The sequence below is a fragment of the Urocampus carinirostris genome, chromosome 5 (genome assembly GCF_059441175.1).
Source record: "Urocampus carinirostris isolate Australia breed hairy pipefish chromosome 5, RoL_Ucar_1.0, whole genome shotgun sequence".
Taxonomy (NCBI): domain Eukaryota; kingdom Metazoa; phylum Chordata; class Actinopteri; order Syngnathiformes; family Syngnathidae; genus Urocampus; species Urocampus carinirostris.
The window spans coordinates 13,368,662-13,381,771 of record NC_142353.1 but is presented as its reverse complement, the minus strand read 5'-3'; the positions used below and the strand labels follow the sequence as shown (position 1 = coordinate 13,381,771).

The 13,110-nt window shown below is 39.7% G+C and overlaps 1 protein-coding gene across 1 annotated transcript; it reads right to left on the bottom strand.

Annotated features, from left to right (window-relative positions):
• Nucleotides 1-5,773: 5,773 nt before the first annotated feature.
• LOC148365480 (eosinophil peroxidase-like) lies at nucleotides 5,774-12,791 on the bottom strand. Its single transcript, XM_088335813.1, has 16 exons — nucleotides 12,710-12,791; nucleotides 12,513-12,575; nucleotides 12,348-12,432; nucleotides 10,625-10,800; nucleotides 10,350-10,482; nucleotides 10,113-10,242; nucleotides 9,328-9,534; nucleotides 8,906-9,260; nucleotides 8,662-8,822; nucleotides 8,336-8,594; nucleotides 8,083-8,253; nucleotides 7,762-7,999; nucleotides 7,501-7,700; nucleotides 7,381-7,428; nucleotides 7,024-7,116; nucleotides 5,774-6,861 (listed from the first exon to the last, which is right to left on the bottom strand). Exons 2-16 carry the CDS (start codon nucleotides 12,571-12,573, stop codon nucleotides 6,449-6,451), a joined length of 2,730 nt encoding a protein of 909 aa, XP_088191939.1. The 5' UTR covers nucleotides 12,574-12,575; nucleotides 12,710-12,791; the 3' UTR covers nucleotides 5,774-6,448.
• Between the last annotated feature and the right edge of the window lie 319 nt (nucleotides 12,792-13,110).

Sequence of the window (13,110 nt, the reverse complement as noted above, 5' to 3'; positions counted from 1 at the left end):
TATTTTCCTTTTTTTATCTCTCCTTTTTGTAACTTTATTTCTTTTTCCTATTTTTCCTGTTTTTTCTTAATTTTTCCCCTTTTTTCAGTCTTTCTGTGCATAATGTTACATAATAATTGGTTATGTAGGGATTAAAGCAACAAAAACAACCTAAAGAGTCATTTGGGATTTGAAAATAGTCGGAATCCCCTTCTATTCAAGTCAACTCCGGTCAAAGACTTCACCGGAGTATTTCGTATTTGCTCAGAAAATTGCCAAGTCTTTTACATACAACTTATTTTTAAAGTAAAAGAAATAGGTGCTTTTACTATAGAGTTATTCCGTTACTGACTCAGTAACATTTTGGAAGAAGTAGTGAGTAACTATAACTTATTACTCTTTTAAAGTGTCCTACATTTATTCTAACTCCCATGAACGATATTGAAACATATTTGTGAGCCCAAAATTGTATTTTAGGTAGGCAGTTCACCTCAATCTTAGTATTGAACAATAAAAGTTAACATTTGACAGAAGATAATCAACATTTAAATGAAAAACAAACCATCATAACTGATGTTTTATTGGATTCTTTCAATGAATCCAGAGACATACAATGATGATGTTTCTCTGGTAGGAAGTAAACATCAGCTCATTAACATACATTGTTGATGACTCAGGACCACAACATATTCAGTGTTAGAAACGTGCCTTAATTAAGCTAGCACGCATGCTAAAACGAAGTGGAGAAAACTTCAGACAGGAAGGCAACAGCAGGGATTCACATCCCAAACCTTAAGACTGTGAAGCAAACGTGGTAACAATTAATTAGCCCAATGATAGCTCATAACACACTTAAAACAAAGCAACACAACCAACAAACCTAACTGCTTAACATTTTTGCTTGTAGGCTAAATCAGTGGTTCTCCAAGGCTCTGTCGAGGAGGGCGCGTTTGACTTTGGGTTACTTTTTTTTTTTTTAACTTTCCTAGAATAAAGTGCAATTACACCTCCACTACACTAGGAGGCAGTGGCATGCTCAGTGCCAGAGTGTTGTGTTTGATGCATTAAGCACAAAGTATAAGCATTGAGTAGGAAGTTTAGACACAAAGTGTAGCAGGCTCTCAAGCGACCCCCATGAAAATGACAGAAGATAATAGAGAAACACTGGGCTACATGGTTGGGGATAGCCACATTAGCTTGGCCTCGTTCTACATCAGTCCTCAAACGAATGAGACCAATGCGATAGTTAAAACTTACCAAGTTGAAACATTAATGTATTTATTAAGTACTAGGTTATATATTGAAACTGTAGAACAAACCCAATTTACATTTGTAAAACAAATAAAAGTACTATACGCTATAATCGTTGTTTTCTTTTAAAAATAAGTTCTTTGTCGTTGGATTATCATTTTAAAAATAATCGGCATTTATTGTGCTAATGGCAAAAGTTATCAGGATACGACTTTGTTACATTACGTGATACTTTGTTGCCATCATGTGGACCTTATAGAAAACAGCAATGACCTTCATTTAGTGCAAAAGTTTTGAACTCTTGGCCCGTGGGCCAAATGTAGCCCACCAAATCATTTTGTTAAAATGTTCTCATAGCTTGAGTGGCTTGTATGCGGAAGTGTTGATGTATTTAGTTTATAACTTGTTAACAATGTTCAATAACGTTTTTTAGTGGGACTGTAAAGTTTGTCATTTAAATTGTTAATAAATTCAGTTACTTTACACAAAAGAGTAGTTACATTTATTTGACATACCAAATCAAATTTTGTTATGTTTATAAGTTACACCAGGCCCTTTCAGGACAGCCGTTACGCTGATGTGGAGTTTGACATCCCTGTTTTTGCGGTCCGAGAAGTCCATATTTGTTGGCGATAGAAAGCATCTTCCTTTCTTTTGGTGCTTTTGCGGGTGCAGAGTATTTTGTTGACATGATAGCTTCTAGAGAAAACCGAAATTGAAAAAGACTGGCGTGAATATAATGTATGTTCGTCAAGCTGTTTCACGTACGTGCACAACTCGGACTGCGACGCCATTGACGCGCATGCAGACACAGGCAGAAAAGGGGCGGGGTTACTGTTTAGCTAATCAGAATACAGAACACCTGGCACGATTAAAATCCGCACTTAGAAACTCTCGATACAATAAGGTATAACTTTAAAATGTGGGATATGCAGACAAGAACTTTATTGGACATTGGAGTTGAGTGATACTCATCTTATTAAATGTGTTGAATCTATTAATGGTCCCAACTTGACTTTTATCATGACAACAACAAAAAAATCTTGATCTTGGTTCAACCCCTTGTGAGTGTGTTTATGTTGGAGACAGCAGCTGGTTCCTTGCAGCCCCCTCCTCTGAATTCCTCCTCCCTTCATCGCCCCTCCACCCTCCAAGAGCAGAACAAATGCAAACCAACATCTACCATTGATTGCCAGTCTATTGAGCTCTTTTGGGTGTGTTTTGATTTGTTGACCTATTGGGAGTGCATATTCCAAAGTGAGCATGTTGAATTTACCTACCGATCGGAGGTTTCTTGAGTTTCCTGTGGAATATCAGAAATGACGTTCAAATTCATGCAACCAATGTTTTATCAAACAAATGAATGGAGCGGCGTGCGGTGAATTTGACACTCGGGTCTTCACCCCAGTCTGGATTAGCGATGCGACGTTCATGAACGTGCCAGCTCGATGAATGTCAAGTCAAGTCATGTTTACTTGGGGGCCCCCTAATCACAAATATTCTCAAATGGCTGTACAAACCACAAACTATGCCCTGATTTAAAACCGACATAAGGGCAAGGAAAAACTCAAGACCTCAGCATTTAAAATCCATCGATGACATCTCTTCTTATTTTGAGTGTCTACTAAAGGTCAAACTTAACAGACATGGAGAAGAAACATCTGGGTGTGTCATGGCGCCCAATTGGTCCCTGCCCACTGACACCAGCTGAAACGCGTTGACAGATTGCTGCCGGACTACTTAAACGCGGTCTTGCGATTTGCCTGGTGTCAGAGCGTCTGCGAAACTCCTGCTAGACTCTGTGTGATATGCCAAGTCCTGTAAATTTGCCTGTGTTTGATCCTGTTTTATTTTTGGCTCGATCTGTTTGATTTTGACCACTTTTTAGTTCTGATTTCGATCTACTTCCGCGACCATCGATCCTCGGATCGAGTGTGCGCGCATTCCTCTTCTCCCCAATAAAATGTGAGTCTGTTACGCGATTGGGTTTTCATTCCTGTTTCCTGTCCTTGTTCGTGACAGGATGACAATATTAGGGCCTTTTAATTTAAAAATTTGATACCCCCAAGACTTACATTTGAGGCTTTATCTCAGGGGTCTTAAACTCACAGCCCGGGGGGCAATTGTGGCCCACAGGAGGATACTTTGAGGCCACAGCCTTAATCTAAAAGTTTAAAGAGACGATGTGTTTTATTTAGTGACTCCTAGTGGTAAAAATATTTTTTATCAAAAAATAAACATCGATGGGAAAAAAAGACAAAATACTTGAAGTATGATATAAATGTGTATTTTTTAGAAGACTCGTGGGTGGAGAGATTTGCATTTATTTGACATAAAATGAGGGTCAACTAGTGGGAGTTGACATCATTGGCTTCCATCTTGCTGCAAAGGGTATTTCCAAAAACCCGACTTTTTTTCTTCTCATTTTTGTTTTTATTTTCTTTCTTTTTATGTTCTTTTTGTTTACTTTTTTCAATTTTATTCATTTTTTTCCTTGCTTTTCCTTTATTTTTCTGTTTCGTTTTTTTCATCTTTTTCTTTCATTTTCTCTTTTCTCTTTTTTTCCTTTTTCTTTTCTTTCTGTTCCTTTGCCTTTTATGATTGGTGGTGGGGGGGCAGCACGGCGGCGCAGTGGTTAGCGCGTGTGCGGCACAGTTCTAAATGAAATGAAATTAAATGATCTGCATTTATATAGCGCTTTTCAAGTCAATGACTTCCCAAAGCGCTTTACAGTGTGCTTCACATTTCCCAATAGCGGCCTTGTATTGCAGCCATGTAAGACGCTAACCTGCTTATTGGGGATATTAGGGGTTCAGTGTCTTACCCAAGGACACTTCGACATATAACACGGACAAGCCGGGATTCGAACTGGGATCCCTTGATCCCAAGACGAGCGCTCTACCTCCTGAGCTACTGCCGCCCCAAAGGTAAGGTCTTGGGAACCTCCTGAGTGGGTTCAAATCCAGCTACCGGACTACCTGTGTGGAGTTTGTATGTTCTCCCCGTGCTTGCGTGGGTTTCCTCCGGGCACTCCGGTTTCCTCCCACATTCCAAAGACATGCATTTCAGGTGGATTGGCCGGTCCAAATTGTCCCTAGGTGCAAACGAGCGAGTGAGTTCTCTGTACCTGTGTACCCTGCGATTGGCTGGCAACCAGTTCAGGGTGTCCCCTGCCCACTGCCCGGTGATTGCTGGGATGGGCTCCAGCACCCCCGCGACCATACTGAGGATAAGCGGTGCAGCTAATGAGATGAGATGAGATGAGATGAGATGAGATGAGATGGTGGTGGTAGTAGTAGTAGTAGTAGTAGTAGTAGTACCACTACTACTACTAGCAGTAGTAGTAGTAGTAGTAGTAGTAGTAGTAGTAGTAGTAGTAGTACCACTACTACTACTAGCAGTAGTAGTAGTAGTAGTAGTAGTAGTGTGTACGAATGTATTTATTTATTTATTTGTGTTTGTTTGTTTGTTTGTTTGTTTGTTTTGGTGTTTGCAGTCATAGTATAATTAGTTAGTAGTAGTAGTTTTAGTAATTTTAGTAGTAGTAGGAGTAGTGGGAGTGGTAGTAGTAGTAGTAGTAGTAGTAGTAGTAGCAGTTGTAGTAGCAGTAGAAGTAGTAGTATGTATGGTTGCATTTATTTATCTAATTATTTGTTAGGTGGTGTTGATACAGCTCTTTTATTAGTAGTATTAATAGTGGTAAGTATTTATTCATTATTGTTGACCAATGTGGTAGTAGTTGTAGTTATATGATTGTTTGAAACTTTTTAACATGTGACACATGATCAATACTATACATCATTTAAAAAAAGAATAAATAGGAATAAATTTTGTCTTGCGAAGTGTGCAGTTTTGAATTTCGAAAAGTGAAATTCCATAGGTTGCCGCGCTGCCTATTCTCATGTGCTTTGAAGGTTGGCGCCATCTACTGGTCGACAGGTAAAAATACTGCATAAGCCTCCCCCCTATGATAACAGGATTTGGACTCATGTGCTCATTTGTATACATTTACAAAATTTGGGGCAAAATTTATACTACGACCATAAATATTACTGTGTAAACGCAATAGTGATTACTTCATTAATTTTGTAGAATATTTCATTGTAGAAAAGTTGAGTATACAGATAATGATAATGAAAACATATTACTAATAATTTGCAATGAAGAGTGCAGTAATTACAGGTTCCTAAATCTAGTGGTATTACCTGCTTTCTATAAAGTACAATTTCAAAGATCCAAAAACTGAATTGGGTCAAAATTTACAATATAGTGATGAAATATTTAAAATGTATTAAAGATAATCAATCTTGTGAATAATTTGATTTAAAAAGTTACATTCGCATGAATTAGGCACAGCTGTCAATGAGATCACTTCAATTTCTACATTTTTATTTGGATGTTTAAAAGAAAATTACAAGCATTAAAATATTTAACAAAAATTGTTTTATTTTTCTGGTTTATGTTTTTCTTTTCAGACATGTTGCAACAAACACCAAATCATGAAATAAAAAAACTACCTGTAAAGAAAAAAAGAGATGACAGGTTAAACTTTAAAGCCCAAAATGATTTATTTTGGAAAATGTCAGGAGGCATGTGATGGATTTACAAATGTATTGGCATATTCAGAGAAATTATGAGAGAATCAAAGAACAGCATTTCACATTTGACAGTCATGTCAAATATGGCCCGTAACAGGTGGCAAGTCAATTTTGTTTTGTTACTTTTTTCAAAAGAAGGAAAAAGAATGCATTAGTTCAAAATCAAGAAAACAATATCACATATCAGCATGAGATGTGAAATCGATACATTGGATGCATACAATATATAAACACTCACGCATACAAACTCACACAATTCAGACACCCACACACACAGTGTGCTACGTCTGAACACTTCCTGAATAAATCAAAGTCTATCTTTCCATATATTTACTATGTATCTATCTAGTTTGTATTTCTGTTTTTCGGTCTGTCTGTCTGTTTTTCGGTCTGTCTGTCTGTCTTTCTTTCTTTCTTTCTTTCTTTCTTTCTTTCTTTCTTTCTTTCTTTCTTTCTTTCTTTCTTTCTGTCTTTCTGTCTATCTGTTTATCTGTCAGTCTATCTATGTATGATTGATACCTTTGATTAATCCAGATGTGCAACAGTGTGTGAAACAAGATCGAAAGTTAGCACACAAACGTTTCCATTTCTAACTATCCAACCTCCAAAACGCTTCGGTCTTAGTTTTCGGTAAACAGCAAATGCCCATTAAAGTAGCTGTCTCGTGTCAGACCATTGCCACCGTAGTTAGCCACAAGCCAAACCCTGTCTCCCCTTTTCAGTTTTATGTATGTGCTTCCGCTGGCTGTGAGGTAACCATCCTGTCTAGTGGTGAATGAATGCAAAATCAGCTCGCCATTACGCAACAGATCCACACTAGCGGCGTGCTCATAGATGGTGCAGAAAAATTGGAAGTCGTACACCCCTGGATACACGCAAGTAAATACACCTGTATTAACGTCATAACTGTTCTGCCCATTATAGATGACCTCACGGAAGGCGATTGGAGAACCAGGAGGTGGGAAATTATTGCTCAGTCGTACAGAAAAGGCCACTTTTTCGTTGCTGTAGGAACCTGGGAGACCTGGCGGTCCTGGAAAAGGAAAAACAATAATAGATAGGTAGGGACCTCGAGTTCCTGGAAAAGGAAAAACATAGGTAGATAATACCCTTAAAACTGCAAGTTTAAGATTTACTCAGCAGATTTAAGGGTATAAAAGAACCTACAAGTTCTTAAGAGTAAACAAATAATTACCAGGTGGTCCGGGGGGTCCTACAGGTCCAGGAGCTGCAACGCCGGGATAATATGATGGTGGTGGTGACCAGACTGGTGGGGGTGCCCAGGGTGCTAGAAAAAAATTCATGCGCGATAAGAGTACATCAAAAGTCAAATCTTTTTTTTGAAGAGAATTACAAAATGTATCACATCCAACTTTACGGCATCGCATTTGCAAAGGTTTGGGATTCTGGCATTCAATTTGAATAACCTAACGAGCTTTAAAGCTTTTACTTGTCAAATAGCAGGTCAAGTCAAAATAGCTTTGACAGTAATGATAGGTATACGGTATGTGTTGGGAGTTTTATGAAGAAACACATAACGTGTTTCACATACCTGGAACTGGCTCGTGTGGAACTGGTTTGACGTCAACAAATCCATATGCTAGAACACACAGTACAGTGAAATCAGTCATTCTTAAAGTCAAATGGCACTGTTCTAAAGAAAAATACTCACGAGAGTCCGTCCATGGAGTGAGGTCAAATTCTGGGAGGTAACGGCAATCCGCGTAACCTTCACCCCGTGGCCGGAACAAGAAAGGTCTCTCTGGGACTTCTGTGATGCCTGTGTTATCACAAATGATGCGAGAGAACGATGCCTTCATCAGAGAAGCTTTTTGGGACTTGGTAAAGACTCCTTCGTTCTCCCACCAAAATCTGCAAACGACATTTTATCACTGAGCATATTCAGGACACGATATGGTTTGGATATGCTTACCTGTCTCCCACTCGAATATTGCTGAACTGAATTCCAATCAAGCAGGCGAACAACTCTCCAACTCGACCTCCTTTCACCAGAGGCTCTGCAACTCCACCAAGCCAAGGATCAATGTTTTCCGGTGTGCCATAGAGATCCAGAATCTTTCTTGCCAATTCCGGATTTTTCAGTACTTCCGCCAGCTCCCTCTCATTTTGCGGTTGTGAAAGACCACAGAACTTGCGCCATTTGTTGTATCCTGTGAACATATACGCTGTGTTGAGGAAAAAGCTTTTTGGCGATTCTGACAGCTCGTGTATGCTTGAAGACAGGAACAGATACCGGGGATGGCGTGGTCACGTCCACGCTGCATGTTAAGAGCGGCCAGATCTAGCGCCATCTCAAAAGAGAATCTAAATATCATGTCTCTCAGCTCATCAGTCAAGATGGCGTCCTGCACATTCAACTTGGCCGGACGACTTATGATGCCCCTCAGGACCGGATCTAAGCCACCTGAAAGCATTTTCAAATACACAGTCCTACATTTAAATGCAAAGATACAGAGGTAGAAACCAACAATGGATGTTGTGTCTACCTTCAAAGACAATCCTCCATGGTGTGTTCAAAGCTGTGTGAAGCAATGGCGATGGATACAATGGATGTTCATTGTAGGCCGCGTCAAGACGCGCGACAAACGGCTGAATCAGGGTGTGCCCGAATCGATAAGCAGCTGCTGCAAATACGTTTGCGATACTTGGGTCTATGTATTTGTCATAGCCTGGATAGATGGAAAGCTTTCTGGATACGACGTCAGGGCCGACTATGTTGCCAATATAATCCCTGAAAATAAAAACCTGGGAGACAAAAAGAGAGCAGTTACTGCGTGTCCCCAAATATTGGCAGGGAAAAGCCAGCGCTCACTTGTTGGTAAGCTCCCACAATCTTGCGTGCTTCTTGGTACAATCTCTCTCCGCTCCAGCTAGGGTTGAGTTTGGCCAGGGCCCGAGCCAGACGGTTGTGCTCACGTAGAAACAAGGTATGGATCGAGGTCAGAATAATGTTCTCGTTGGCGCGTTCGTCACCTGTGGAGTAGATGTCCAATTAAATGTTTGCCACTGGAATCCAGAATCTCCTTGGAAAAAGGCCTTTCAAAACTGCCCCTTACCAGCCAAAAAGCAAAGCACTTCCTCAGCATTTTTATCATTGGTGATGCGGGCTCTGGTTGCGCAAATGTTAGCCATCGCTTTGGTGAAGGGTAGAAGTTCACGACCCTTGTCAGTGAATTTTTCATTAACCCTCAACAAGCCCCTGTCTGTGGTTAGGTCGCGGAGATCTTTAGCTTTCTCCTCGTCTGAGCCGTACACCTGACTTGCGTCGATGAAGGCCGTGAGGGCATTCAGCTGCTCGCGTACTGCGGGAGCGCCAAATATACTGCTGGTGTGGCCCGATCCGCAAGTGGCCGTTGATCGGAAGAAGGGGATGCACTCCTGGATTCCGAAGCGTGGGTCGTCCTTGGGAATCTGTATAGGGGCAAGACGAGATGAGAGGGTGGACCCGCAATTCACAAAGCTTTTTAAGGATGCTGACCTCAATAGGGAAGCAAGGCTCAGTGCGTTCACAGCTCTCATCACAGTCGAGTCCATTGCTGAACGAACGGATGACTGGAGAGTGGGGTGCCAAAGTCTGGTCGTGATCAGTCCATTGTCCGAAGGAGGGTAACAGGTGGGTAAACATTGTATCGTCCACCACAGAATCAATGGCTGTAGCTAGGATGCGGTTGGACACCTCTCTAACCTGAAACAATGAAAGCAACGTTTAATCAACCAAAAAATGTAATTACGATTCTACTTGACATTGATTCTGGACCTATTTTTACTTAAGTCAATTACAGCGTACCCAAAATATTTTTTAACCAAGTAACCCCAGCCAGTAGTGTTGGTTAGAGATACTAAAATAAATTATGGATAAATAGATAAGTAAAACGACTAATAAATAAGACTACGGACCAATCATTGGGTATAAGTCCTTAATGATTCGAAATCAAATGATCTACTGGATTTTGTATGAAACTACCCGATGTTTGGAAGAAATTAAGAAGTGGATGGGGGCACTCCTGACCCAAATGTGGTTTTATATGAGCTGTTTTTAGCCTATTGAATGTATTTTTAAATCTAGTCTCTTTTAAATAATTACATGATTTAGGAATTACTTTAAAATGTTATTTTGCAATATACTTTTGAAATGTATTTTAAAATCTCACGTATCCCCCAAAGGGCCGCAATGGTTACTCAGGGTGAACAAGAACCACCCTATGAGAACAAATGCTCTATGGTAAGGTAATTTGGATTTTACAAACACTTGATTGAACATACCAAAGGAAGGAGGAAACCATTGACGTTTCTTGTTGGGTCCCACCCTCGGGGCACAGACACTCCATCCTCGTATTCAGCCGGTAGTAATCGTAAGAAAGGGATGTTAGAGGCTCCCCAACGTGGATTTTCCCTAGAAGAACGTGAAATCAATCAGAAAGTTTGGTGAGCAAAAACCAATCAAAACTTCAGATCTGGAAGGGGGTGGCCTCCAGGAAATAGGAATTTTTGTTTTCTTACTCGTTGTTACAAACGCCACTAGCAGTACGGAAGGTATTAACATTGGGAGTTGTCTTGCAATAAGGAGGGCGGTGTTTAGGTGAGCAGCCTGTCAGCTCCGCAACAAATTCCAAATCCTCTTCAGACAGAAGGTCTAGAAACATAATTATACCAGCGACCATGAGACGTACAGACAATCAAGAAAAATGTAATGCAGAACCAATGAAAGTAAGCAATCAATCTTGGAACTCCTCAATTGTTGAGGACTTAGAAACATTGATAGTATTTTCACTCACCAGTGGCATTAATGGAGCGTCTTGTACGCCTTAGCGCTGAACTTTTGATAATATTCAGTGCAGTGTCCATGTAATCAGCAGATCGGGCCACTTCGCGGGTAAGTCCGGTTGGTTGCTTGAAAAAGCGCAGCACATCCTGAGGTCTGGCTCCGTTGCGCTTTATCCGATCAAGGCACCTGTGCATACATCAAGAGGTTAAATTTATCAGCCACAAAGCTCTTTTACTTGACCAAAAACTGGCGCATCTTCATTTAGGTGCCAAGTCTAGTTTAACCTGTTTGGCAATTTGGCAAAAGCATCGCGCCTTACTCCGTGTTCTGGTGGCACATATGACAATTTAGTCACAGACGGTACAGTGAAACCGTAAAGTAGGTCTAGAATGTGGTTTTGGTTGTTTGGGAGGGTTTGAAACACTGTAGACGCCACTTCATCAGTGTGTTTTTGGTATTATCATCACATTCAAACCAACTTTGCCAAGGGGGTAGAGCCGAAGTGATCCTGGTATGTGTTACTCCCCAATTGCCTACTCCACTTAACTCCATCTCAACATCATTCGCTTCTGTTTTAACAAATTCCCTGCACGTAACACTCGAGAATCTTTTTGTCATGTGGAACAAGTTCTTCTCCTGCAACAAATTTAAAGGTAATAAAGCGGCCGTCGCCATTAGATGGCAATCAAGGTGCCTATGTTCATTCCCACAACAATGCATCAACGCCACATTATACCTTTGCCCATCTACAACACCACATACACTTGACACATTGGTTTGACATGGGAGATCTTGTGCTGTGCTGTGGAAAATTATCCTATTAGTTTAATTGAGACATTATGTACTTACCTTGAATATGTGGTGACGTGTAGTTACCAGCAAAACAAGTAAAGGCTGTTCCACTAGATGGTATGTTCAAATTAACCTTGCTGGATCCTATCCCAGTCGACTTATGGTGAGACGTGTAATAGCCAATCATAGGGCACAAATGGTCGACTAACGTTTGGCAAGTCTTTAAACTTTATAAATGAGATGGGAAATTATGTTACAAGAAACTGTTGTAAATGCCTGTCAACAGGATAACCTGAGTAGGGTCTATTACATAAAGTCAAATACAATGATTTTGTTATACAATGCAAATTCTATAACTGCAAAACATTTTTTTATAATCTTTATATTAGAAAGGCATTATTTTGTTTTCATAATCAAAATCATAACATAACAACATTCTATCTCTTTCAAAACATTCACAATTTATGCCAACTAAGTTCCTCATTTTATTACTCTTTAAGCACATTGTCAAAGTAGCCCAAAATGGAATTATCACTTGTAAGAAAGGTTGGAAAAATCTTGAAAGGAGTGCACACTTTAAACTCAGAATTTTGAAATAAAAGCATCACGACAATTGTGTTTGCTTGCTTCTGATGCAAAAGAAGAGGAGTGTGTAAAAGCTTAACAGTATATTCCTGCTAGGTTTGCCAATGGGTAAAACGTATTGACAGGTCTATTAATAATCAGAGAATAATGTAAATAGTAATGTAAAATAGATTAGATGGATTGCCTGGGAGATGGTTCCATGAAAATGTTTGCTTTATTCCTTCAATACTCATGAAAACCTTTATCAAAACAGAATAAAATATAATAACAAGAGAACAATAAACCTGTTAGGATAAGCAATATTTTCAGATTTCAGCACCTGAAAAATATGGTGTTTGTCAAAAATATGAACTCACTCTGTTCTTGAGTATTCATAAGCTGCGTCCACTTGATCTATGGCTGTGTTGACAGCCTTTTCGAGGGTCTCCCTACTCAGATGTTCTGGGGGAAATTTCAAAATAAAATCTCAGTAATAATCAATAATATCAACAAAGATAAAACATAGATTTGGGTATACTTACGGGCATTCACCTGCCACTGCAAGCAAAGCGCTGCGAGCACCAGGCACGCACGCCAAAACATCTCTGGTTAGAAAAAAAAGCAAGAAAATAGCAATATCTGGTCAACATCACAGAATTACAACCAGCATGATAAATATGAATGCTAAATAAAAGTGAAGCAAATTTTTGAGGTATTTTTGGATTAAAAAATTATTGACCTGTAATGTAGAAGCCCCAAGATATGTAAATGTAAGCAGCAGGGACTGCTTACTAAGGAAGTCGTTACAAGTTCGCTGCTTTTATAAAGCCGCGTCACTGGAAAGACTGTAATCGTCACCAAGAATTTAGAGCATTTTGTTTTCCTTGTTTCATTTTTTCTTTTGTTCTTGCCTTGAGCTCCCGGTTCAACCACTTTTAGCTTCTGATAATTATGGAAAGTATACACTGACAGTCGGCTCAAATCTGTCAACTTATGCTTTATTACAATTAAACAAAACCCTTCTTCCAGCCCAAAAAACACTCTGTATTAAGATATTTCGTCCGAAATACGACAAGATAGATTAAATTTCACTCTTTTGATTTATTTTATTTTTATTTTGTTATTTGAATTAGGGATCAA